Source organism: Pseudopodoces humilis, chromosome 5 (genome assembly GCF_049639895.1).
Source record: "Pseudopodoces humilis isolate 2021_Gansu_Grassland_sample_001 chromosome 5, ASM4963989v1, whole genome shotgun sequence".
Taxonomy (NCBI): Eukaryota; Metazoa; Chordata; class Aves; order Passeriformes; family Paridae; genus Pseudopodoces; species Pseudopodoces humilis.
In genome coordinates, this window is record NC_142204.1 from 5,046,577 (window position 1) to 5,074,561 (window position 27,985).

The 27,985-nt window shown below is 38.2% G+C and overlaps 1 protein-coding gene across 4 annotated transcripts; it reads left to right on the forward strand.

The window, feature by feature from the left end:
- Position 1: 1 nt before the first annotated feature.
- IAPP (islet amyloid polypeptide) lies at positions 2-15,212 on the forward strand. Of its 4 annotated transcripts, XM_088055921.1 has the most exons (7): positions 2-188; positions 722-830; positions 9,422-9,707; positions 11,144-11,353; positions 11,757-11,853; positions 11,992-12,126; positions 14,808-15,212. In XM_088055921.1, exons 5-7 carry the CDS (start codon positions 11,774-11,776, stop codon positions 14,995-14,997), a joined length of 405 nt encoding a protein of 134 aa, XP_087912047.1. In that variant the 5' UTR covers positions 2-188; positions 722-830; positions 9,422-9,707; positions 11,144-11,353; positions 11,757-11,773; the 3' UTR covers positions 14,998-15,212. The 4 variants fall into 4 exon arrangements, with proteins under 4 accessions (XP_087912047.1, XP_087912048.1, XP_005527032.1 ...); XM_088055922.1 differs by lacking the exon at positions 9,422-9,707; XM_005526975.3 differs by lacking the exon at positions 722-830.
- The last annotated feature ends 12,773 nt before the right edge of the window (positions 15,213-27,985 follow it).

Sequence of the window (27,985 nt, forward strand, 5' to 3'; positions counted from 1 at the left end):
TAGAATGCTCGGATGTGACAGACATGGACCGAATTCTTAGAAGGAAAATTAAGCCCACCTCTTTCTCTTCCCTGCAAAAAAAAGGACCAAGGGCTACATCTGTGTCAGATCTCTGAGCATGAAGCACTCCTGTCCACTGAAGACATCCAGAGAGCACCCACAAGCAAGGTGGGACTTTAGGAATGCATGTAAGTATATAAATGTACAGGCTGGGTGGAGTTCTAGGAAAGGGTGACACAGGGTCAGAAGGGAAGAGGGGAATGAGATCGTGTTACTGATTACTGGATGTTACAAAATCAGAGAGTAATTTGGCCAAGCATAAGTAGTTCTAGTTAACCTGACAGGAAGAGATAATTTGAATTGATTAAGTCCTTTAGACATCACCTAAGAATCAGTAGGTACCCCTTCAAGTCTTGGTGCTGAGACAGGTTTCATGTATGACCTTAAAACTCCTGTTGGCACTTGCTTTTGTCCCCCTGCCAGAAAGTACCAATGCACACCAGAATCCTAAATGCTGCATGTAAAACGTGCAGTGAGGGTGGGATTGGGATTTGTGAAAGCCTGAATTTCTGATATGATGTCTTCTTAGTTCTCACACATGGGAAAAAGTCTCATGTAAAAAGCTCTTTACATGGTTCCAATATGTGAAAAGCCTCATACTTCCTCAGAAAATACACATTTTCTTAGAGCTATAGCACTGCTTTCCATTTTCTCTTCCTAGTGGTCTTCAAACCACACCTGATGTCTGCCTGTACTGAAATTTACCTTATACATCTTAACCAGAAATAGAAAGGATGTTTCCACCTTTGATCCTCCAACAAAAATCTGAGGTAAATTCTTATTTCACCCTAAGGTATTTCAACAGTTTTCTTGCATTTTATATTTTCTTCACTTACCCACTGCCACTTTTTGGAAATGAAAAAAATCCCCCGACAAGATAATAAGACAAAAACCTATGGTCCAAAGTGTGAGGATACTGCCCACTGAAATAAGCAAAATGGGGAAATAAAAGCCATTGTCCTGGAGTTTAATAAATTATTAAATAAATAGCCATTAAATAAGTTTTACTGACATTAAAAATCCCCAAAACATAGTAACATCACATACAGGACTGTGCAATTCTACAGTCTCTGTAACATTATTTTATTCAACAATAATTTCAGCTCAGGGCAAGTAAGGTTGAAGATTCAGACCCAACTCAGGATTTACAAAAAATGAAAATCAAAATTTCCAGTCAAATAAACACCACCTTGTAGTAGGCACTTAAAAATTTCTTTTAAATACTTATCTCTGTGACAGAAAAATTAACCCAGGGGTTATTTCAAGGGGCAGTTGAAGTGATTTATAATTGGCAACAGGTACAAATTAACTAACCTCTCCAAGAATAGAGGAGTAGATATGTGAAGTTATCATATGTTCATAAATGCACAGATTAATATTCAGTAAAATTATGTAAAATTCAATACATAGGGAATTCAGCATTGTTCTTGATTGTGATTAATTCATGGGTAATAAAGCATTATAGAGTCTATGACATCTTAGCATACAGAATTCCCTTCTTCTCCATGGGATTCTATTAAAGGCCATATTCTCACTGAGTTCACTCTTTCCTGCATTATCAACCTTCTGTTTTGTGAAACTGAGACACCACAGGTGTTTTTTTCCTGTCTGGAGAGGTTTTGTTTGAGGGGTAGCTCTGTTCATTCAAATGCTTCATTATGGGGAATATATCTCGAGAACATTGAGTATCTGTACAGAATCAGGTATAACCTATTCTTAGCAAGGAGCTGTGTTGAAGATGCTCACTCAGAACCTCACAATAGGCATTATAGTCAGATATTTCCAGAGAGTAATTTATCCCATTTTAAGACAGCTGTCTAAAATAAGTGGGAGGAAGAACCTCTCTGGAGGTGCTTCTTTCTTCCCCTTGATTTGGAAGTCTCAAGAGCTTAGCTTAGTCTGGATAACTAATTTTTAGACAGATAAAGACCAGATCAGCTGGCTCCTGCCCTGGTTATCTTTCTTTGTGTCATTCTAGATCCACTCATCTTGTACAAGGAGCAAAAATCCTGTGAGCCAGCATCTCCCAGCCTAAGGTCAGGACCCACTTACAGCTGCTTGTGCAGACAAATTCAAATTCAAATGGATTAACAGTGTTCTTACGGAAATCAGTCGAAGTTCTCAGTGAAAAATGCAGAGTACAATTATTGGTCCTAGTCTAAATGTTGTATGTCATGATGATCTACCTACCAAAAACGCAGATGACATTTCTGGCCTCACTCTAAACACAACACATTATTTTGAAACCACTAAGGACCAGGTAGCTCTTTCCCAGCACTGCAGTTGTAAGCAACCACTTCTAATCCAAGAAAAGCTGGGAATGTGAACTATTTCTTCACAGAACCCCAGCATCCCTGGGTTGCACATCCCATGGGAAGTGGAATGCAAGCTAGCAAGGATATCATGACACAGAATAGGTTCTCCATCATTTCCCCCATCAGTTCAGAGCTGGATTCTCCATTGATCAAAAATGCATTTATATAGGCAGTGTTTGTACCAAAAGAAGGTAATGAAGAGGAGCCACAAGGTCTCATTGCAGTGACTAGTGAAAAGACTCAGAGGTAAGATCTTGATGTACTCAAACCAGGTAGAAAAGCATCCATCTGCATTTAATAAAAAATAGGGTGCTGTTTACCCTGGTAGGCACAGAAACACAGATAGGCACAAAACTTTCTGCCCATTTTGAGTCTGAATTCAGATTTACTTTGACCATCCAGTAAGATGTTCTTCCCTCTCATCTCAATAGAGTTCATGTCAGCTACATGAACTTATAAAATCTAAAAATTCAGATCTGTCTCCTGTCCTCGACTCTGCCATCAACTCTACTCATCCCTTTCAACTCATGAGTGCCTCAATTTTTTGTCCCATGTAACACAGGAACAATAAGCAAACTTTTCTAGAAAGCATTTAAACCCGTATTTTGGAGATAATACTGCATAGGTGCAAAACATTATTCCTGTCTGGTTTTCATAACTAGTTATTTATTTAAAGTAGTGATACTGTCATAACAGTTTCTCCCTTAAGAAAGCAGTTTAGCACATTGATTTGCAGATGTATGGATTTGGGGGCTTTGCTTTTGTTTTGGCATAGCATATTCATGCCTTCTAGCCTTGCAGCAAAATTCATTAAGACATAAAATTTTTTATTCTTCATTAAATTTGCTGCAAGTCTGGAAGACATTCTGTTGTACAAACTTCTGGTTTTAAATGTTAGAAAACATAAATGTTTCAATTGTCAAAACAGCTTTTCAGAATGTTGAAAACCTAATTATATACTTTTGGGCAGTACTTCTTAGTTGAAGTACAAAGGGATTTGTTTTGTGATCAGGTCGTCAGCTTTCCACTAACGAGGCAAATTGTCTCAGGAACATACTTTGAGAAAAGTTAAAGGAATGAATGTACTGCAGGTTGACTGGCAGTTCAAAGCTTCAAAGTCTCTCTGGAGCCTTTTCCTCTGAAAAAATGACATTACCTATGATTCATCAATCAGTGGTTTATGTAACCTGATAGCATTTCACTTTCACTATCCATCAAGTCCACAGGGTTTCTGGTGTGTGATAATATGCTTTGTGTGCAGAGATACCATCAGGCTAGATGGTTAAAGGTGATACTTCTGGCCTTTCTAGGTAAACTTTACTTAGCTCAGTCCTGAAAGTTGTGAAACATGAGTGGAAGATCCAGGATCTTTTGGGAGTCAGGCACATAGCTAGGCATGCACCTGTGAGCACAGCTTTCTAGATACAAACATCTCATTTTTAAAACATGGGAAATTTTCATAGGATCCCCTGAAATAGATACTCTTTCTCAGGAAGGTTAAAGTTGTATGAAATATACATCCTCTTTTGGCAGTGAAAATTAAAGCACTGACTTCAAATAAGTGTAGCTTTAAGAGTTCCTAATAAAAAATACCTCACCTCTATGGTGATAATGACTATGGTTCTTTCAATAAGGGCTTTTTAAACTTCTCAAATTGTTATGAGTATTGTAAAAGGCAGCAGAATGATATAATGCCTTAAAGCAGTGGGTTCTAGTGATCCATAACACCATGAAGATTATGCCTGCCTATGAAGACATCCTAAAAAAATTGTTGGAGTGTGTTAACCCCTCATTTACATGAAGTGGTATGAAATGTTCTGTTGACATGAAATTAGAGATGACATTGCCAACATTGCTCATTTTTAAACACAATACCAGTAAGCATGAACACAATTCCAATAAGCATGTGGGACTGTGATAGCTCTCAAAAGTGAGAAGAGCCATTTGCAGACTGTGAGAACTCTGAAAACTATCAAAATCAAGCCTACAGTCGCTAGAATCATGCCAGAAACTTGGAAATGTGTAGGAATCCTGAAAATCAAGAAAAAAAATAATAATAAAAAAGACTGCTTCTACAGACAGTAATTTATGTAACAGAAAATACTCCAAAATCAAAAGCAGAATTCAAGAAACCCATTCTAAATATACAGTAGGTATTCAACACCTACGGATTTTAAAGATACTTGTCCTGAAGTCTGTGCTTCTCTTCTGTTCTGCACAAGGCACTTTTCTTAACACAAATGCTTTTATAATGTGACTTTTCAACTTTTTCTCATTGAAATTTTATCATTCATTGGCACAACATGTGTTAATATGAAATTATTTAAATATGTTAACGACTGAAAGGTTCCAGAGCCTCATTTTTCCCTCCATGCAATAATGCCATGCTTTCAATTTTCCACTGGGTGTTTGGCTCAATAACAATCTATTGCAAAAACAACATCACCTTTTGGACTAGCCATGTTACTTGTAACTTCTAAATTATTTGTGAGAGCTCACATTTAAGTACTGACTTTTTCACACCATTCCTGAAATCTGTTATCAAGGATGAGCCCAGCCAAAAGTGGATTTGCTGCTAAATGGAAAGAAACATCAATATTTGGCGTTAAAGACACAACCAGAACAGACCAAAAATCCACGAAATGTTTTCAGATGCATGTGCTGAACTTCTAATGAATTTTTAATGACTTCTTGTAGTAGAAAGATAGTTTCATGTACTTATGCCATGTTCCTTGTGCTTATCAAAGTATTTTCTCATCTCCAGGTAGAATGAAAAGGTCAGGTCTAGCACTCACACATACAGTGATTCAATACTGTAAATTCAGCCCTACTGCACTTCTTTTTGAAGAAGGACCATCTTATTTTGCAGCTATGTGTGATGACATACCATAAACAAGTTAATTAATGCTTCATGGTATCATCAACGTAAATTCTCCTACGTAAGCTCATAGACTGCATCTACCCTTAGTGAAAAATTATTACGAACATGACTGATTCTCAGTTCAGCACAAGTCTCCTTTTTAAACAGCAGGGAAAATGCCACTATTAATAACAGAGCTGTCAAGACTGCATCATCTGAAAAACTCAGAGTGTTTCAAGACAAAGCCAGATTGTCATTCTCTTGCAGCAGTTTGCAGAGAAAAAAAAAAATCTGATTTTTTAAATGTGGGATAGTTTAAAAGAAAACTTAGTTAAAACTTATGCACTACATCAGGTATGAGATGAATCTGTGTAGAATTCTTTTGAAAACCAGTAGTTTCTCTAAGAGGTGACTGATTTCATTTGCTTTGCATTTACCAGTGATTCACCTGCAGTGGAATAAGTCCGGGGAGCATGGAGGGTGGCTCCTGGTCTCACTGCATCTTCTATAGCTGTCTGTGCTCTTTACAAAAGAAGGAGAAGAAGGGGTGGAGAGTTCTCACAGTTACACTGACTAAATCAGAAACAGCACTTCCACACATGCCCAATTCCCCTCTTTTTGCCCTAACAGGAGAATTTAGGGAGACTTCCTGCTGTCATTCAGTGGCTTAGGGGTGGCCTAATTGAGGCCTTCCAGTACCTGAAGGGAGCCTACAAGAAAGATGGAGTGAGACTGTTTACAAAAGTATGGAATGACAGGACATGGGGGAATGGCTTCAAACTGACAGAGAGGAAGTTTAGGTGGGATACAAGGAAGAAATCCTTCCCTCTGAGAGTGGTGAGGCCCTGGCACAGGGTGCCCAGAGAAGCTGTGGCTGCCCCATCCCTGGAAATGTCCAAGGCCAGGTTGGATGGAGCTCTGAGCTACTTGGGACAGTGGAAGGGATTCCTGCTCATGGCAGGGGGTTGGAACTGGATGATGTTTAACATCTCTTCCAACCCTGGCCATTCTATGATTCTATGATTCAATACAGTCACTCTGCCCTTCCTTTTAGCAAGGCTTTTTGTTCTGCTTTCAAGTACACATGAACACAGCACATGTTAGAGAGTTCTGTTGTAATAGTGGCAGTTATACATTCCATTCCAGCAATATCTTTGAAACCAGAATACCTTTTCATACATTAATTGCTATAGAAAGTGGCTGAAGAGAATTAGCATATCAGGAAGCAATGGATGACTTAGTTTACCAGAAGGAGCAGTATTCCTATTCCATATTCATATTTGCCATTAGCACTGTTTAGAGCCCTTGAGAGTGACATTGGTAACCAAAAGGGAGTCCTGCTTTTGCTTTTAATTTTGGGAAGCAGGTTGCAGGAGAGACAGGGGAAAGGAAAATCAAAAAGTTAAACCTTCTGTTGTACTCAAAGGTAAATTGTTGGATGCAATTAAAACTCTATAAACTGTGTAAGAATGGCACTAGGAGCTATAACTCACCAGCCACCAGGCTCTCAGTTCTGACTTTTCTGATCTAAACATGGAATTTATTCATCTTGCTTGAGGGATTCCCAGCTATAGGCACTGATTCAGCACAAACCTCTGAGCTCATTCTCAGAGAAATCATTAGCAATAGTCCTTTCAGGGTACATCATTGTTCTGTCAGTGGCATGAGCTGAGTAACAGAATACATCATAAAAGTTGGTTTAAAATACTGTTGACTACCCAAATTACTTCTTTTCATTTGTTCATCAATTCCATGGAGGGACACTGTTTATTTCTGAATCATCTGCTTTTTTCCCACTGGAGGAGAAATTATTAACTTTCCACCTTTTACCTCTCAGCTGCTTCTTTCATATTTCTTCCTCAGGTTTAGCATCAGTTTGGAGATCAACAGGAACAGCTCTTTTTATTTTTATCAGCCCTGAAATGGCCCACATGCAACAGGGGTAACAAAGAAAGTTGTGCTAGCAAAAGCATGTTTGATAAAACACTATTTGAACAAAGCAGTTACACAGAGCTTAAGTGCTAGCAGTAGGAAATTACAACTCCACACACACCAGAAAGTACAAACATTGTCTTTTCAACATCATAGCACAAAGCAAGAAATACTGGGAACAGAGCATTATAGCCAAAATTTTCAGACTTTGCCATCCACATGTAAAAATTTAGGGAACAATCAAGGTTCCTAAACATAATTGTCTAGAGAGATTTGACAATCCCTCTGATGTTTTACAGTTTTTAGTTGCTGCAAGAGTGTCCTGATAGCCAGGTTCATGAATGTCAATCCTGGATATTTTAGGACATATGAAATGACAGCAGAAAAACCTGATTTATTTTTCTCATTTCAGATTTGGCCATATAGGGTACTTTGACTTTTTCAGAGGTTCTGATACTATCAATGAAACCTCCTTTTTATGCTTTACTTTTGGTTTTCCGCTTAATTGAAAAGGAATGAAAGGCCACTAAAATTGCTATAAACATGAAACAATTGCATTAAACATTGTGTTCAACTCACGTAACAGGTACCAGCTGTGACACATGAACCATTCTGTGTCATTACTGGCAATGTTTACACTGATGAGTGTTAATGCTGCTGCTGTACTGATTGCTGGTTAATTCAAAAAACTGAAATAAGCCCATTGCAAGTTAATGACTAAACCTTTCCTTTTTCCATTTTGATACAACAGGCCAACTAATCCATGAGTTATTCACACACTTCTAGTTCCTGGTAACTGAGCAACAGCATAATTTACTGGAGACATCTGCCTCACACAGCTGTACAGCAGCCAGGGAAGTGCTTGCACCAGGTGATGTGGCTCTGACACTCACAAATGGGAGAGACACATCCATTACCAAGAGTCTTATTAAAGTTATTAGGCAGATGTAGAACTCAGATGTTGAAAAGTAGACATTGAAAGTGGGAACCAGCTGCCCAGCAGGTGCCAAGAGTAGCCTAAGAAAAAGGTGCATGTGAGAAAGAGGGAGACAACCTTTAATCTCAGGCACTGAGCACCTCAGAGAGTTGAAGCACCCCGATGGAATTAATTTTCATTTGTGTTTAGACACCCACAGTGTAAACATCTGCACCTGAGCTGCACCAAGGCTGCTTTTGTAGGCAAAAAGGAGAAACATGCACAGATCATCTAAGCTGATTTAGACTTTTGCACTGGAAACAGGCACTAGAATGGTCTCTATATATCATCTCACATTTAATGATAAAAATCCCACTTCCCCGGACATGAAATCAGCAGACAAGGCTGGTTCCCTGTTCCTCTACATCCCAGGGCAGAGCATAGTCAGCACTTTGCAGTTCCAGACATTGTGTAGGTACTTTCCAGAACTAATCAAGGAATTGGGAAAACATGTCTTCTAGGTGGTTTCTAAACCTCAGCTCTGGTGTCATCTAACCCTCTTACAGGCACAATTCTTTAGACAAATCTTTGCATAAAGACTTAAATACCAGTATAAATGTCTAAAATTACCATGCAGCTACTCAGATCACAGATTTCTTTAATGAGAACACTTTTTTTTTTCTTTTTCCTTAGGCTGATAACTGTTGTCATGCACAGGAATAAAGGGTTTTTTCTAAGACCAAGGTTAAGGAACTTTGTCAGTGGTAAAAATAGCTTTCCAACCACTCATTGCACTAACTGCAAAGCATCTGCCAGCATCTTGAAATTTGAGTTATGAATTGTTCTGCTGTCAAAGAGATTCCACAATTTAATAGTCCATTCCTGTTTGTGCAGGAAAACACTACTCCCACTTAAGAGAACTTGCAGCAGGATCTGCAGTACCTTAATTTTGTTAACTTTTCATGTGACTAATTGCTGGATAGACTTCTTGCTGACTCTGCCAAGATGCTGTGTGGCCCAGGAGGCTGGCAATGCTCCTGGGACATCATGAGCCTACTTTCACTTCTACAATGCACTCAAGAAGCAGCCTTTCTCTTCTTCTCTCAAAGCATTGGTGGCTCCCCCCCAGTTTACTTGCAGGACAGCTGCAATTAGAATTTGGGATCAATATTTATTCGAAAATTGGTATTTCATTTTATTTCTCTCAACCCCATAGCTTGATTCAAGTTTGATGTAGAAACCACTCACTCAGATGCCTTAAAACAGAAGAGATTCTGAGTATTAGCTTAAAGTCTTTTAAAATCTTGAACATTAATTGATCTATCCATTGCTTTCCAGGATTTGAAACAGCATCTTTCACATGGGCTGAGCATAAAGACCACTGCTGAGTGTCAGATGGATCTCTTTCCACCCAGGAAAAAGCACACTAAGGCATTTTCAAGTTCAGCAGCCAAGCAGTGAAGATTGGCTGATGTCAATCCCCAACCAGAGTATCTGTATAATTGTTTTTCAGCACAATACTATCTCTGTAAAATGGGTTTCATCATGCCTTCACTTCAGAGGAGTGAAATTGTCCAAGTGAAAGCAACACCAGAATGTTATTTCATCATAGTCAGATTCTACAGTGAGTCTCTGGAGAGAAACTTGTTTCAGATGTTGCACGGAATTTACTGTGATGGTGAAGATAAAACACTGTACTTACTTCTCTTACACCGGGACTGTCCATCCAGAGAGGGAATAACAGGAACCTGGTGAAAAGAAGTATATGATCATATTAAAAACAGAGAGAAAAATATCCAGCAGTAGCACCCCTTTAAAATAAAAACAAAACAAAAACCACAACACACAAAAAACCATCTACAACAATCAACAAAACATTTTGTCACTTTCTAGAGTCTTATTTGCAGGCTGTTGTAATCAAGTTAAGAAGCTACTATCCCAGCTAAATATTCCTTCTGTATTCACCTCAAGTAGCACAGATGCCTGAAGTGAGCCAACACTGGCACTTGAGCCATTGCAATGAAAATCTGGTACTACAGACTAAACCAACAAAGAAGGGGGTTTCCAGTTAAGGCAGTGGGCCTGGAACTGAAGCAGTTCAGAACTAATTTGTGTTCTTGGGGATAGAAAAGATGCACGTGGTAACTTCTTATCACAGAGAACTTCTGCTCAGCTTTTGTGCCAGAACCTTGACCTTTATAAATAATTGAAAGACCTGTTTTCCAAAGGCAGTGGGGTACCTTAGCAGAAACTAAGGAGACAGAGGGGGGGAAAAAAAATTATTTGCCTAATTTCCACTGAAATCAGAGGTAAATGGTTCTAATCTGCATTCTTGTAAATCTGCAATTAGGTATTTCAGTAACATTGGATTTAGTCTATTACAAGGTGTACATTTTCCCCTGAACCATACTCAATGCATACTAGAGAAATAAATTTGCACAGGTAATTTTATTCTGACATTTCCTGGCTTTTTAATTCCAGTCTTTGCCTTCTGAAAAGTATTAATTGACTCAATTTTCACCCATGACAAATCCACCTCTGTTAGTAAAATATGTGATTTTACATTCATAGTGACAGAATTTTCATTCACCTTTAGACTTGACTGAAAAATGTACATGATTTCTACCGTGTTACCCTGAATGAGAACTCTATCTGTCAATTTAAATAACTTCCACTCTTTCCTTATTCGTCATACACCTTTTATCCCTTCCTTTTCCTTCTGATCTATATTCTACAGCCAACCTCCACAACTTTAACTTTTCCATCTTTTCTGAGGTATGTTTTCTTGTATTTCAATTACCAGTGGCCTGGTGTTTCATTTGCTCTGGCTTTCTTTGTAACTTTTGTTACCTTATTTAGCCCTCGAAAACACCCACAGGGAATATTACCTCAGCAGCTTATCAGAGCTGTAAAATTGAGGCTACATTTCTGATGTGCAGTATGCTCCTGCAGTACCTTCACGAGGGCATTCTGCATACACCAGGTGAATATTTACTGATGTGCTAGTGCAATAATGACCCACCTGCCTCTGCTCCTCTCTGGGGCACTTTCTGTCTATAGGGATTGGAATTAACGACAGGCTCTCTGTGCTGCCTGATGTCAGAGCTGAGAAAGGTGTCAAGGATATATAAGAGCCGTATTACTTGCCAGGAAGGAAGAGGGAAAAGGATACTCCAGAACTAGATGCAAGCTTGGAATTGTTGGATGCACACTTCTGGCTAACAAAGAGGGCTCACTGGCTTCTCCAGTTAGATCTGTGACCACAAAAAGGTAAATAATTTCCCTTTTGTCTTACTTTACTGCAGTGCAACAGATATGCTTTAGAAAAGCACAATATCTCCTATTATTAATCAAGAGCATTTTTCAGGAAAAGACTGAGACAAGTTTAAAGTAAACTGCACTGAGGACCAGAATTTGAGACTGAGACATGTCAGGAAATGCAAACCAGAGATAAGGGACAGGATTTGAAACTACTGGATGGAAAATGAGTTACTGCTGAGAGCTTTATTTCTGAAAATGAATTGTGTCACTAAACTTGAGGGGATCATTTTTCTCATTCTAGCCTGTGAAAAAGACTAGCTGCTCATGATTTAGGACAGAATGGGCATGAGTGATAGGATATGCTGAAGAGTATTTGGGTTAGCTTTTGGTTTTGAATCATTGTTCTTTTCAGAAAGTTTGGAAGGAAAGATGTGCAACCTAAAGCTGTCAGTTTTCTTCATTGCACTTTCTGTCACTCTGAGCTGTTTGGAAGCTACACCTATTGAGAGGTGAGTAACAAATAATCATGTTTATTTCCTGTTAGGGAAAAAAGTGTTCAGTTTATTGCATGTGTTGCTTCTGCTTTCATGTCTCAAATAATATAAAAATAGAGTTATTCAAGCTCGCTATTTTATTGTTGTTCTAAGATTACTGTCTGTGGCTGATGATCTATCTGATGGTACTTCCAAGAGACAAGGATGGATGTTGCCTGTAATGTCACAGAATCCACTCTCAGGACTTAGTGAGGAAATGCCAGAACAACCAGCAGCAAAGACAAAAAGGTATTGATTTTTCCTTGTTTCTTCCAGCCATATCAGATTGAATCATGAAGCAAACTTTGTTCCAGTGATATTCTGCTACTTGAGAGACTTCACTTCTGCTGTTCTTTCTCAAAAAAAAAAGAGATTAAAATATCCTTATAACTAAATAGAGCTTTCCTGTAAGCACAAAAATCAGCTTTTCTATAACATAAAGATCAAAGCATTCAAGGTAGAAAGTGAAATCCAGGGATAAACTTGGAAATCATTTATAATTGTTACACTGCCATAAATTACAAATACTATATTACCTTGAGAAGAAAGGTATATTTTGCAAATGCCTTCTTTTTTAAAAAATTTGCCAGATTTCCAAGCCTGAAGGGGAAAAAAAAAGAAAACATACCCTTCCTAATGTTGCTACTGTTCTGCTAGAATGGAATTATTTTATAGTACAAAGGCTTTCAGTAATTAAGGAAATTTTTTAATCACGTAATTAAACATTAATTTAATCCCAGGAAGAAGGAAAAGAAGAAATTGGTTCTGATAGAATTTCACTTGTCTGAAATACTTTCTTATTTATAAATACATAAATTAAATTTCCGGCAACTTTCTAACAAATAAAAAAACATTCCAGGATTTATCTGCAATTTGTACTAAAAAGATAAGCAGCACTGAACTATTCTGCTTTTCACAGAATCATCAAGGTTGGAAGAGACTTTCAAGTTCATCTAGTTTTGTCAGGCTTTTGAGTGAATTTCTTTCAATGACAATTCTGTTACAGATGAATTCAGTAAATAAGTATGTGTATATAGTTGCCTGTTCCTCTCTCTTTGAATATATGTTTAAAAAATACTATTACATGACAATTTTTGTACCTTCCAATGTAATTTTAAAACAAAGTTCTCACATTTTTACAGCTCTTTGGAAAAAAAAAAAAAAAAAAAAAATATATATATATATATATATATATATATACACACAAACCTCTCCAAAATAACTGTAATACTCAAACACAAGGCATCACATTTATGAGTGTGGTTTGCATTATCTGCTTTTCTGGGGCCTAGAACCAGTCTCACTGGGTGAATTGTCTGCTGGCAGCATATATTTACTTAAAGGCTACTGACCACAAAGCTAAAAGGGATGCTGGGTTCAGCCAGGCTAGACATGAGACAGAAACCCAGGAGCTTCCTGTAAGGGCTGGAGCTTTAAACTTGGGGTGTCAGGGCCTGATTTTGTAGCTTTAATGGAAAAGAGAGTTCTGCCTCCACAAACAAAGCAGGATCTCTGTGAGAACCACCTGCTGTTTGACCCTCATATGTTAAGGACTTTATTAAAACCAATAGTAACACCCATGAAAGTCAATGAGAGGTTACATAAAGCCCTCCCCAGCAATTTTCTTTTAATGCAATTACACATTTAAAATATTAATTGCTGAAAAATTGCTGCATATCTACTAATGAAGAACAAATATAATACATTCCTTTCACAGCTGCTCTTCCACTTGGATTCTTAGATCAATACAAATTGTTCAAAAAGGTTATATAACATTTTAGATGATAGATTTAATAATCAGTAAGCAAAGGAATATATTGGCAACTACTCAGAGTTTTAAAGTGGGATATTGTTTCTCTTCAGAGTAAACTTTAGCCACAAACTGGTGTCTAACTCATGCCATATCAGCATGAAGAAGTCCAAGTAAATAAGCAATAACTCAGTAGGCAATCTCAGCAAGCAAGTCTTTTTGTCTGAAGGAACAACACAGCAGTCTAAGAAACAAATCTGAAAACCAAGGCTCTCTCAAGCTAACTATTTTATTGCAATTAAAAAAAAAAAATAAAACCTCATGCCACATAAGTTTTACATGGAGTTCTGTAAATGGTCTGTTGGTTCAGTTCATAAAATGGGGTTTTTTAGATACGATTCTTCCTTGGACACTTTTTAAAGTATCATTCAGCAAAGGATTCTCTCTCACCACAACAGACCTTGCAAGTTGCTGGTGTTTCAAAAAATATTTGGCTGTTTTTCAGTAGATGAAACCTGTTTAGTCAGAGTTTAGTAGAGAGAGAGAGAGAGAGAGAAAGAAAGAAAGAGAGAGAAAGCTAAAGACCATCCTAAGCGATACTGAAGTTGGCAGAAGCTGTCAATGCCTGCTACTTCTCATGATACGTGGTGCAGATGGGAGAAAGTTTTAGGATTTAATCCACTTGGTGTGGACTGGAATATTACCACTCACTTCAGTGAGAGCAGGCTATGATTCTGTGGAAACACGAGAACTAAATAAATGTTAGTGATCTTCATTATGTTAGTAATCCTCATGATATCAGCAAGAGCTCTAAATAGATTTAGAAGTTCAGCTGAAAGTTAAACATTTAGTCATTGTTTTCACTTAGTGTCTTACCTATACTATCATTACAGGTTTTCTAGATGTCATAAACTGCTGTGCAGGATATCAATAAAAACGACATATGACTGTTCAGGTCTCTGCATTTGAATAACCCCCATCATTAAAACTGATAATAGCACCCAGCACAAGGATTTTTTTCAGGCACAAAGTAGGTGGTGGGAAGATTCTAATGTTCCTGTATTTGTGCACATATTCAAAGAACTCCCACATTGGCAGAGCTCAAATGACTATGAGAAGTGGCACACTCGATTGCTCATCGTTTGACTTAATCTTGGCTCTCTTTGTTTCACCTTGGCAGTCACCAGCTGGAGAAGAGGAAATGCAACACGGCCACGTGCGTGACACAGCGCTTGGCCGATTTCCTGGTGCGCTCCAGCAACACCATCGGGGCCGTTTATTCACCCACAAACGTGGGCTCCAACACATATGGAAAGAGGGACACAGCAGGGCTATTGAGCAGAGAACCCCAGAACCATGCACAGCTTTAGGGTGTTGAGATGGCTGCTGACACTAGAAGCTCGGTTTTTAATGTATCAACAACCTCTTGGTCATTTATTACTTGTACAGTCTTACCAGTGCCTTGTTTTCTGTGTGTGTCTGTGGGTGTGTGATTTATGTTTATCATTCCACTATGCATGTGCAATGACATGCATAGGCTATTCTTTCAACTCCAGAAATCTGCTTGTTAAATTCCTTTGTAAAAATCTATCGTAATAATAAATGGAAAAGTAACTGCAACAAGGTTTTTTTAATCATTATTACCATTATTATTATTATTATTATCGTTATTATTACTATTAAAAGGATGAAAAAGATAACCCATGATGTGTATGTCTTTATAGTCACAGTTTGGTAAGAGAAAGAAATCACCTTAATTAAGGAACAATAAATTTCAGAATGCCAGCAAAAGTTATGTCCTAATGAAAGTAAAGCAGAAGAATCTTCTGGTTTTGAAACATCTGCAGCATCTTGTTTTGTACAACTGAAGGAATAACTAGATGAGAAAAGATGCATTGTGCACCATAACCATGAAATTATGCTGTTAACTCAACAAGCAAGGAAAAGTGGTCTTGCAGCACAGATTTCTGTGCCTGCTGCAGGGGATTTTAAGGATTTGCAGTTCTTATGTTAAGATGGTATCAGTAAAATGTAAGCATAATAAGTGCTTTTAAATATGAATATGATAAAGCTCTGATAACTATCTAGCAGAAACTCTAGTCCTTCGGTATTCCTTTCCTTGAATAAGAGTAACAAAGAGAAGAGAAAAAAACAAGGAGTAGTTCAAGAGCCAAAATGCTTCATAGCAACTTTTTCCACTGGCATACTTACATTGCTGCCAAAATCCAGGGAAAATATTTCAGAGATGGGCAGATCTTAATGAGAATCTGACAGTGTTATTTTCTCCTATCTCAGGCCAGAACCATGCAGGTTTAAAAACCTTCAAGTTCCTTTAAAGTGTTAAGCAAGTTTTCATAGGGGTAACATCTCGTATCACAGAAATGGCTGTTTTGTCCACACTTTCTCAGTGAAAGGTTCATTGTCATCTGAAAAATACTATTATTCAATTATGAAAAACATTCAGTAGAACCTCAGTTCTGGAGAAACAAATGAAGATTTAATAACTCCTTTCAGTTGGTTTGTTTCTGTTATACCTCAAAATAGAAACATTATTGCTAAATTTAGTGTTAAATGGCATATTCACTTCATTTCACAAAAATACATGGGAATGAAAATTACTGCACAGGACTGCTGTGTAAAAGTGTTACTAATTACTCTATTAAGAAAATTTTCAATCTTCATTAATGCTCTAATGGATATTAATTCTGAATTTTACAGAGAAAACCATTTATATGGTATTAATTTTTTCTATTTCTGCCAGCTGAAAATGCTTTCTGTTCCAGTTACTTTTGAGCTATGCTGCACACACACTCTGTGCTTAATTTGCTTTTCAGTTAGAATATTTATGTTTCAGAAAACAAATGAGAAAGTGAGAGGACAGCTTTGAAGTGTCACTGTGACTTGGTTTGTACAGAGGAGTAACCAAGTGGAGTCTTCCCTGTGGGTGGATGCCGATCTCTAGGCTGATCCCAGCCTGGAATATGAACAATGCTTTATGCTCCAGCTTTTGTTTTTTCAGCTACCCTTTGACAAACCCCAACAAAGCACAGACTGCCCATGCACAGCACCAGTGGAACTGGGTACATTAATTTCTGCCTTATGCACTCTTGAATGTGGTGGGTTTGATACCAGCATTGATTTCACATGGTCAAACTATTCCACAAATCCTGAAAAAAATGTAACTCATATCCTAAATCAGTGGAACCACTGAGACAAAGAGGGGGACCATCTCGCCTGTCTTCAGCTCCTCTTCATCTAACCAGCTGTCAGTGCTCTCCTGCTATTTGGTGGAGGAAGACAGCTACTTCCAATTCATCCCAGCTTAGACATCTATTTTAGGATGGGATTAATCACTCCTGAAGTGCCTCTATTTCCTCGTTGATGATAGAGAGTGTCTAGACAATTAAAGCTCTGAAAATGAGCACTTAACTTTAACATAACTAGAGTTAGGTGACAGGAATCTCATCTGCATTTGGTATGAACTGTTCAAACTAAAATCAGTCAGAAAAGATTTGGTTAAAAAACCCACACCACCAACACCTCAGACTCCAAATCAACTTTTGTTCTGAGCTATGCCAGTTAATTCATCAGCCAGAGCATCTTGAGAAGCTTCCTTCAGTGAGATTTGTTTTTCCCTCCCCACATTCCCTTGAGAACACAGCTCTGTTCTTCCTCCTGCTGTTGCTGCACTTAGGTCTCTCAGAGAAGAAGGATCTAGCCTTAGTAAGTCTGGATACAGGCACAATCCTAAGGGAATGAGCCAGGAAAAGAGTGGCTTGAAAAGGGGAAGAAAAAAAATATTTAATAATTAATTAATAATAAGCATTTAAGCATTACTTCATCATCCCTGCAAACAGCATAACCAGAATTTGCAGACTATGTAAGAAAAAATTAAGTGCCTCTGTGCATTTTTTAAATCCCAGTATGTATTTCTCAGCTTCTTCAGGGATGTAAATATTTCTTGAGAAGAAATAGCTTGGGTTCTTTTTCTATTCATCTGGATTCCCTACATCTTTCAGAGAATATGCAAGTGGAAAAAAAATACAAAAAAGGAAAATTAAGAATACAAACAATGTGATAAACATGCCTATATTCCCTTTAAAAACTAAAAATACTTAATCTCTGCTTTTTAGAATGTTCTATTAGATTGTGTTTAAAAAAAAACAGAAAGAGAACATAATATTGAATTTCACTAAATGAAAAGGGGAAGAGTGAAAGTCATCAAAAAAGAAAAAAAAAGGATTATTTAAAAAAAAAGATTGTAGGAACATGAAGAATGGTTTAAATGGAGTACTGGGCTCTAGGGTCTAATATTTCTTAGGAACTATGACAGCTTCATAAAAGACAGGATTTATATCTTCTCATGATGAATAGAGTTGAGGAAAGAAATTGATTTCACTTGTAAAAGCTTAGGCTAAAACTAAGAAAGCACACAATATTCACGAAACATAAAATGTATTTTACTATTTAGTAAATTTGGAATTAATAGTTTCAATTTCTATTACACAAATTAGCTATTTTTAAAATAAATAAGTCTCTTGATGAGAGTTTTAAACACTAGACTGACAAAGCTTCCATTTACTTTCAGTAGGATTAGTTATTAGAAAGTCTGGATTTTACTGAATTGCTTTCATTACTAGAAAGGTAATATATTGATACCCTGAATAAAATCCTTTTCCTGTAATGCACTACTGAATATCTTCAGTAGCTGCTGTCTTCAGTCTATAGATTTATGCTGGGTTTGAGTCAACAAGCTTATTTACAAATATAGTTTCACAGATATGGTAGACTTTTTGTTCCAAGTTACAAGGTTAAACAATTTTGTTGTCTAAGTTTGTTATAGAAAAGGGACAGCCTTGCATTGCTTTTGCAATGCAAGGAGCAAAAAGCTGTGCTTAGGAATGGCACATCTCCTTGCTCTACACAGAATAGTGGCTGAAGTCACATGAAACAGAATCTCTCTATGGGATGTGACAACTTCTGTTCCAATCATCCTACTGTTATCTCTGTTTTTCCACATTCAGGAAAAATTCCCACACTGAAAAACAAAATATTTTTGTGCAGTTGTGTAAGGCTCCAGAACCAGACTCAAACTCAGACCTGAAATCCACCATTTAAACTAAGCTTCAGTTTAGGGACAAAAATCTGGATTCTCTAGTTTTCTTAAAAACTTTAGATAAATTGGTTTCCAGCTACAATTGCTATGAAAATTGTTTCTCCTTTATTAGATTCAGTTAAGAATTATTTCTCTAACTAAAACCTATCTTAAAATCAAAATGTTAACAACAAAAGTCTCAAACTAGGAATCATACATGCCATGAATGCTAAAAGTCATGTCATCAAAAGCTCACTAAAGAACAAGACAGTGATGATAAAACAATACTTAAAACTGCTGTTCATTGTGCAAGAAATTGACTCCTTGAATGCTAAATCATCTGAATAAAAAGAACAAATTCAAATGCATTTTAATCCTAACAATAGGGCTGACTTGAGTAACAATCATGCCATAATGTCATTATTTCCTAGAAATGCTTTTAAAAATACAAAATATGTTTAATTATTCAAATTAAGAATCTTAGATCTACCCCTACTATAATTTTTTCCTCTCCACCTTAAAAGACTCTTTTTGATCCTGCATTAGAGACAATGAAAGTGTTTATTATAGCCTCTTTTATAATATCCTAAATATGAATAATTACAGCACAAGTAACCCGAGATCTCCAGCAGAACAGCTAGTGACATTTATTATTTTGCTTTTCAAAATGAATTAATATACTGGGATGTATCAAAATAATTGGAGTTGTTATAAATAATTCATTACACATGTGAATTTAAATAGCTGGAATCAATTTTAAATTAAGTGCTACTCAATAGGGTTAAAATAGCATGAAACCCAGAACATGCTTATTATTATTTACGCTCTCAACAGAGGCAGACCACTTTTTTTCAAATGGAATCAGTCTTTATTCATTAAGCAGTCCCTTTGGAAGGAGTCAAAGTGGGATTTGCTTCCACTAGGGGAATTGTGCTAAAATTTAAGCAGCCTGTGATTTATTGTCAATCCAGCACTGAGGAAGCTGAGATACTTAGCTCTCAGAATACTTGGCATTTTTTAATATCATTCTTGAATGGGCTCACTACCTGTGTTGCTTGTCAAAGTAGCCATGTAACAGAGAAAATGATATTTTGTAATTTGTTTATTTATTTGTTTTACAGAAGGAAGCAAAAAAGCAGTCATAAAACTGGAGGAGAAGATAAATAATATTAAGGTTGCAAAAGACATGAATTCTTTTTCCATGCTCATTAAGCAACTGGCAGACTTTTTTTTTGTTTCTAAATTGTCTGCTGTGCTATGGTACAGGAAGGAGAGAGGAAAAACTAAGAATCTGGGGCAGAGTATTCTTTGTCTCAGAGAAAATACAAATCTGAAGCAGCCTGAGACAGTAGGAGATGGTCAAGTGGACCTTCAGAGTCCTGACTCAGTGGACCTTCACTGGCTCCAGGTACTGCTTCTGATTTCAAAATGACCACACAGTGATATTAGAAACATTTAGGTTGGAAAGCACTAAGATCATCAACTATGAATCCAGCAAGTCCCTAAATGTCACAGTCCACATGTGTTTTTGAGCACTTCAGTACCAGTTCTGTAAACACAAACACCCTGAGTGAGCCTAACACAGCACAGAACTACTATCCCATGTTATCTGGAGTGGAACAGCTGCAGTATAAGTCTCAGCTTCATTCTAGTATTATTCCTCTCCATTCCACATCTTAGCAAATATAACTTCTGTGAATCACCACTCACAGCTGTGAACCACCACTCACAGCTGTGAACAAAGGTAATTTAAACCAAACTTCTCCCACATTTTTTACATTAAACAATTAGCACTACAGATGAATTAATGACTCTGCAGAATTATTTCTATCAACTACACCCTAAGCATCAAAGAATTATAGAATGTCCTGTGTTGGCAGGGACCGATGAGAATCATCGGTCCTGCTCCTGGCTGTGCAGAGAACAGCCCCAAGAATCCCACCATGTGCTTGAGAGCATTGTCCAAATGCTCCTTGAGCTCTCTGAGGCTTGGGGCTGTGACCACTTCCCCGTGGAGCCTGACCACCCTCTGGGTGAAGAGCTTTTTCCTGATATCCAGCCCAAAACTCGCCTTGCACCATCAGCCTTTATGTCTGAAAGGAAGCTGTACTCTGGAAGATAGTTAAGACAGCATTTTTTCCAGAACAGTATGCTGCAAAGAAAGACATCACTGTGTCCCTAGAAGGGTGTACATGAGTTCAGGCCTCAATCCAGCAGACACAGTAGTTTTACTGTGCTGTCCTGTCCCTTATGTGATGCTGACCTATGCACAGGGGCCCACCTGTCATCTTCTGGCACTTCCCTAATTTCATCATCATTTTGCACCCCAGAATCCTCAGCAAAGATATGCTCACAGATCACCCCAACTAGGGACTGTGCTAAAGAACTTCCCAATAGCTTTCCCAGAAAAATCACTCCCACCAGGAGGGAAGTTTCCCCTCTCACTCAGAGGCAACACAAGAGAACCTGAACTTCAAATGCCTTCCTCCATACAGTTGGAGGTTACAGGCTGTCTCTAGGAAGTGCTGCTTGGACTGGTGGTCCTATAACAGGCAAATCTCCTCCTTTTTAAGGCACTATTAATTTCCAGCCTGGCTTTTTCTCCTTTTTTTCCTCTCCCCTTCTTGTTTTGGGAAAGTTTGAGGGGAGGAAAGAATCAGTGAACTAAACACTGCTTTGAAAACAGCACAGGACAGGAAAAGCAGCCGGTGAAAAGATAACAGAATGTTTTCCAAATCTGCACACAGACACAGCTTCACACAGACTCTCAGTCACAAAAACAGCCTGACTTAGATGTACAGCTCAAGCAGCTATGCAGAAACAACATGGATTCATCTAGTGATCACATAAGGTAACATGGTACAAAAGAGTTTTTCCAACACTGAGGTCAAAACCAACATTTTGAAGAAGGCGAATACATTTTTGTTGCTTAAGAAAACTTTTTGGCCAAAAGCCACAGAGACTTTCAGACTGGTATCAAAGTTTTCAACCTTAATGAATCTGTACTCTCCCTCAAAAGCATTCTGCCATGTGTTCAGGTAGGTATTTCATAATTAATTTAACAAACTAGAGGGAACATATTTCTGATGTTGTTTTTCAGAAAACTAATAATTATGTTAAGATCACTATCAAGCCATGAAGTACAAATCACAGAATCATGGGATATCCTGAGCTGGAAGGGATCCACAAGAATCACTGAAGTCCAACTTCTGGACCTGCACAGGGCAGCTCCAAGAATCCTACCATGTGCCTGAGAGCATTTTCCAAATGCTTCTTTCTACAAAACCTGGCTAGAATAAGAAACACTTGTAAATCAGGAAATAACTTCTGAGTCAGTTTAAAACCCCAAAACAGAGTTATTTCAGATCACTTGCATCACTAATAAGAGCAAACCTGACATTGTGAGAGTTCTGCAGCACAGCAGCAGCAAAAAAGCCTTGGCATTCAGGCCATTTCATTCCCACTCTGTATCTGTATGCATGCACAGGAGCAAACACAGCACAGGATAAAATTCTGCAGCTTCAGGTAAACAGGAATTTCCTCTTTGCATTTAATTTGTGGGAAAACACACTGAAGTTCTCAGTTTCTGCTGGGCCTCAGCTGACTAACCCAAAATTTTATTATTTATAATTGTCCTGCCAGAACTAATATTAAAATTTATTTTTATCTTCTTAAAAAATTATTTTTGTCAAAATCTCTATGATAAGTGCCAAAAGAATAAGAATATCAAAGGTGTTTTAAATCAGGACACGTGTTATTATTACCTGCTTTGGGAGGTGGGGAAGAGTGACCTAAGAAACATAATTAATATTGTGATCATTGGCCTTGCAGGTAAAGTAGGAAAAAATGGAGGATAGATGCAATTCAGGAGGCAGCTAATCAGCAGCCTGGGAAATATGCCAGAGATGTAAGTGAAAATAGAGAACAGCTAAGGTAAAGAGATGTCTATAGGTGACAGAGCTAACTTTTGCATTTTTGAGACCAAAATGCATCTTAGTGGCTTCATTCACCAACCCAAGAAGTAACACTTCTGTCTGACTCTCAGGACTCAAACATCGTATGCTTTGGACAGGTTTTCTACACAGGAGCTAGTTTCATTCTAGAGGTGAAAATCTCATTTTCTCCATTTAATCATCATATCAGGTAACAAGTCTGAGTAAAGGCTGCAGTATTTAACCTACTGCTGCTACATATCTATGGAAAGAATCAAGATTGTGCATGTTTTAAGGAATTGTTTTCTTTACCCTCTCTTCAGCATGACAAGAAAGAGACACCAGTGACATCAATGAATGACCATAAATTGTACTGCTCATGCATTACACTATATTTATTTATATATCCTGAAAGGGACTGGAGATTGGGTAGGTGACTAATGCTGAGGTTATAAATTGCTGAGAGGAGAAACCTAAACATAACTGAATTTCCTCCTCATACAAATACATCCATCACATTCTAATAATATGAAGTGCAGTTCTAATGAAAACTGATATGAACAATTTTTTTTTAATCCCAACATCTGCATTCAATGCATATTCACTCACCAAGCAAGACTCTTGAGTCTGTTGGGTTTTATTCTACAGAATTAAAGAACTAGAGAACTAGCATAAATCTCTGTGGCATCAGCTTTTCTTTTGTCTTCCATATCCTATAAAATCTCTTTTTTACCCTTAAAGTTTGCATAACATCTGATCACTGGGATCAAAATAGCCATCAAATGAGTTGCCACAGACTGTGAACTTGTTATTTTACATGCTGGGTGACACTCCGTGCCTCACGATCCCTCTCTGAAATATCTGTTTGAAAAATTCTTAGTGGTTCAAACTGAAAAAGATAAGCTGGAGACAAGACCTAAAGAAATTATGCACCTGCCTCATCACTTTCCATGGTGTTTCACTCTCAAACCTATTAATCAGTGCTCATAACACTGCTTCACTGTGGCAGTAAGCAGACAAGAATATAGACATTAAAATTATAATGGTGGTGTAAATATGCCTATAAAGCCATTTTCTTTGGGCAATGTGCTTTGCTATCACTGCCAGCTTCGATTGTCAGAATGCTGTGGAATTCCTCTTTGTAAAACACCAAGTTTGACAGTGAAATCCATGTAAGTCTTCAGACTTTCCAAAGCAAAACTGAGTAACAAAGTCATGCACACCACATATCAGGCAATGTTTAAATACAAAGCCAGTCCAAGAAAGCCCAAGTGCATGAGCATAAGATAAAGCAGGAGTATTTTGCCTAAGGATATATCACTCAATATCACCCATTATCATTCTCTGTTTAACCCTGTATTGCACCTACCTGTGTTAGTCACTCACACACTCTTTAAACCTCTGTTGTTTTCCCCCAGTTCCTATAGAATGCTTTTACTTTTCAATGCATTAAAGGCTATTGTTGCAGCCACAGAACACTCCCATTGCACTCATCTATGCCCAATATGCAACAAATAAAAATAAGAGTGCTTTCTCCTGTTGATACAACCCCTGCTCTCCTGGCCCTGCAGCTCTTGCCCCCAAACCCTTCTCGAGACTCATGGTCACTATCCCGCTATGCTGAATCTCAGCACAAATATGTTACTTGAAATATATAAATCAGTGCCCAGAATAGGATTCTGCAGTCACCAGTTGCTACTGCCCAAGGGATCAAAAGAAAACAGAGGTGGCCAGACTGGCTGCACACTTGAATACAATTACATAGCTGAATTTATACACAAGTAAAATATAACACAGAGGAAAGAAAAAATACCAGTTTTCTAGTGAAGCACAGAACAGCATCAATTTCCAGAAATGAGGCTTAGCCTTAACTGGACAGGGAATGATTGCTCTGAGCCTGTGGTATGACTAGAACATTAAAGTCACTTCTGATGGCAAGGCAGAAGGGACCCAGTGCCCTTACCACCTCCCCATTTCCAAAACTGACCCCTTCCTCCCTTCTACCTCCACATTACCAGTTCCTCACTGGCAAGCCATGGGCTATTGATGGCCACCCACACTCACCCTTGCTCCAGGCTGCACCTGAGAGATGGCTTAGAACTGACTAAGGGCTGCAGCCCCACACTGCCTGGAGAGCTCTTCACTCCTCCCACACCCAGGTCCCCTCTCTCCAGCAGAGCAGCAACGTCCAAGCTCAGTGTTCCAGCTGCTCATCTCTCTTTCAAAGAAAACTTAGGAATAAAAGCAGCTGTGAGTCAGGAAGACAGCCAAGTTTGTTTGCCCTTGAAAGGAGGTGGTCACACACAGTGAAAGACAAAATGCACAGAGAACTCCGAAGGAAATATATCCACCCTACTATCTCCTCTAGGCATTAGTCAAAAGCTCCCCAAGTTGGGCAGCAAGATACCATTGTCACAATCCTAAGGTACACTTCTTCTGTGCTTTTTTGACACAAATAAAGGAAGCCCCAACCTAAGGGCATACACCTTGCCAAGGAGGAAACACCTTACTCATAGGCCGAGGTTCCTTCTCACTGTGTATAAAAGTCAAGCAGTTTCCTCACTTTAGTGCCAGAAACCTCCTTAGAATATACTGGCAATTTCTGTAAGCAACAGGGTCAGTGAAGAAAGCTTAAAATGCTTAAAATAAATTTCAGAGACAGAAGCTGTGATCATACATATATGTGTACATGTGCAGTAACACCCATAGGTGACTCCTGAAAGTCAGCAGGAGTGTACTTCTACAGAATGAAACTTTTGGAAAACAGAGAAGACAAGGGCTAAATACTTGGAGAGCAGGAAAAATGTTTTTCTTCCTGAGGTCACCCCTCAAGTGTGAAAAACGGAGTCAGAGAAGCCTGATTACCCACCACTTTCCCTTGAAAATTTCAGATGCTGGCAGTGTTGCAAGCTATAAAGTGAAAGACAGGGACACCTTCACACTGTGAACCCTCTGGCTGGAAAAAACTTCCAGGTAGATGACAAAGCAGAGAGTAAAGCACACTTTAATTCTCAGCATGAGTGTGGTTCATCCACCAGGGCACAAGGATCCTCACACTCCTTTGCCTCCTTCCTTCTGCCAGGAGAGCAGGTTGGAACTGTCCCTGCTGCTTCTGCAGACACAGGCCATGGGTGTCAGCAACAGGGCTGGGTGATGGACTGTTCCACATGGGGTCACCACTTTCAGTCCTTGGTTGTCATGATTCAACACCTTTGTCATGGAAAAGGAGAAGACAACCTCAAGGATCCTGGACCAGGCTGCCTGCTCATCTGAAAGTCCTTATCTTCCCTGCTTCTGCCATTGAGGCTGGCAATATTAAAGAAATACAGACATATGGAAAGGCATTTTGTGAATCCATAGATACACCTGAGCTCATTCCTTTCTTACAGGAATCCCTGATCTTGCATTGAACTCCTGTTTTCAACATTAGCCACTATCTCAACAACCAACCAGCACTGCTCAGGCCATCAAGGAAGTGATGCTACCCAGTAGGGAACTGCTAAGATGGTTGTGAGTGTGGAAAAGTCCTTTATGATACCTGTAGCTCTGTTCTTCAGAGATACCCTTCCAAGCCTTCCATTTCTGTTTAATCAGATTGAAGCATGAAGTTTTCTTACTAAACTAAGAATCCAATTAATAATAGATTTGTTACAGGTTTACAGACTGACCCTCTGTATGAAATATCAGCAACGAGAATCAACATAATTGATTAACAATAATTAATAAAGAGTCAAGCTGTATTAAATACAGGGCAAACAATAGCTCTACAGATTTTTGTATCTGATTTCAGGTTTCAGAGGAGCACAAACCAGCACAATTAGTGGAAAGGCTGAGTTGGGGGAGAGGAGGTAGGAAATAATCAAAACACTATCAAAACAAAAATAAAAGCCTCGGTGAATGTAAACAAACACTAGGAAGTGCTGAAGGGTCCTCAAGGCTGTGATGTGCGTAATTTCTGGGGGATGTGAAGAATTAAAATAACTCCTAATGTTATTTAGGTTCAGAGCTTACATTAGGCATAGGAAAAGAAGGCCAAGAAGAAGAAAAAGGACTGGGCAATGAAATGTTAATATAAGCTATATATAGCTCTTAATAAAAAGAAAATCATCATATGAAAAGTGAGCTAGAGAAAGGAGAAATTAATATGGGGAGAAAAAAAAGAAAAAGGAAAACAAGCTGAAAATCAGAATAGTAGTATAATTCTTCAGCACACAGTTTAGAGAACAAAAAGATATCCCAGAGGCTGTCATTATGCCCTGAATACCCACAGCAGGGGCAAGAAAAGTTAAACCTTTCAAGACATTCAACAGATATAGAAAGTGCTAATCAGAAAATTCATGAGCAATTAACTAAGGCAAAAAAAAAAAAAAATAAACCCATTTACACTAAGCTCTGGAAACAAACAAATAAAATATGGTATAAGTAGCACTTCAGTCAGTCAGGGTTTGGAAATAATTTCTACCATGGCCCAGCATACACATTCCTCTGCAAACCCAAATAGAAATTATGGGAGCTAAAGGGCTTTGTGCTAGCAGGAATAAGATTCTGAATATGATGTCTCTTGTACTGGGGAAAAGAACAGAAGAAATCTGCCAAAAGCCTAAGGAAAGGCAAAAAGTTCCTTCACTAAAGTGCCTTAGGCAATTGGAAGGGAACAAAGCTGTTCCTTAAATTTAAAATACTCACACCCCACATGTGGAAGTATATATTTCTTCTAAAAGGAATTTACATTACAAGAATGCAAGCAGAGTTTTACCAGATGACTCAGGCCATTTGAGAAAAAAATTAGTCAATTATTCTTGATACAAGTCACTTCATACTTTTGGGGTATGTTTGTTTCAGGGACCCATTTGGTTCACTATGGAAATTTAATGAGCAATACTAAATACTTCAGAAAAAAAGCAAAATTAAAAGCATGCAGCCTCTCTCCTAGCTCCTGATGAAATCTATTAAATTCATTGCCTTGGGAACTTAACTCTCTTTTTCAAGCTGAGGTCTTTAAAAAGTGATAAAATCTACTGGGTTTTCTCCCTAAACCTAGTGCTCAGATAAAGAAATAGCATCTGTTACTTTATTGATGAGAAGTCTGTATTTCTCCCCTGTTCATGCTGCATTCAGTTTTGCTCTGCTACAGCCGTGCTCTCACTGCTGCTCCCTGTCCTTTCTCACCTCTGTGTTCCCCACACTTCTCCCACATCAGTTGAATTCCACATATGATTCAATATTTTCCTTTTTAGCCAGGTAAGGAAGAGACAAAGTGCACAGAATAACTGCTAATTTTTTTTTCTACCACGCCCTTTCTAGACTGCAGCCTTTCTAGGGGGAGGTAGG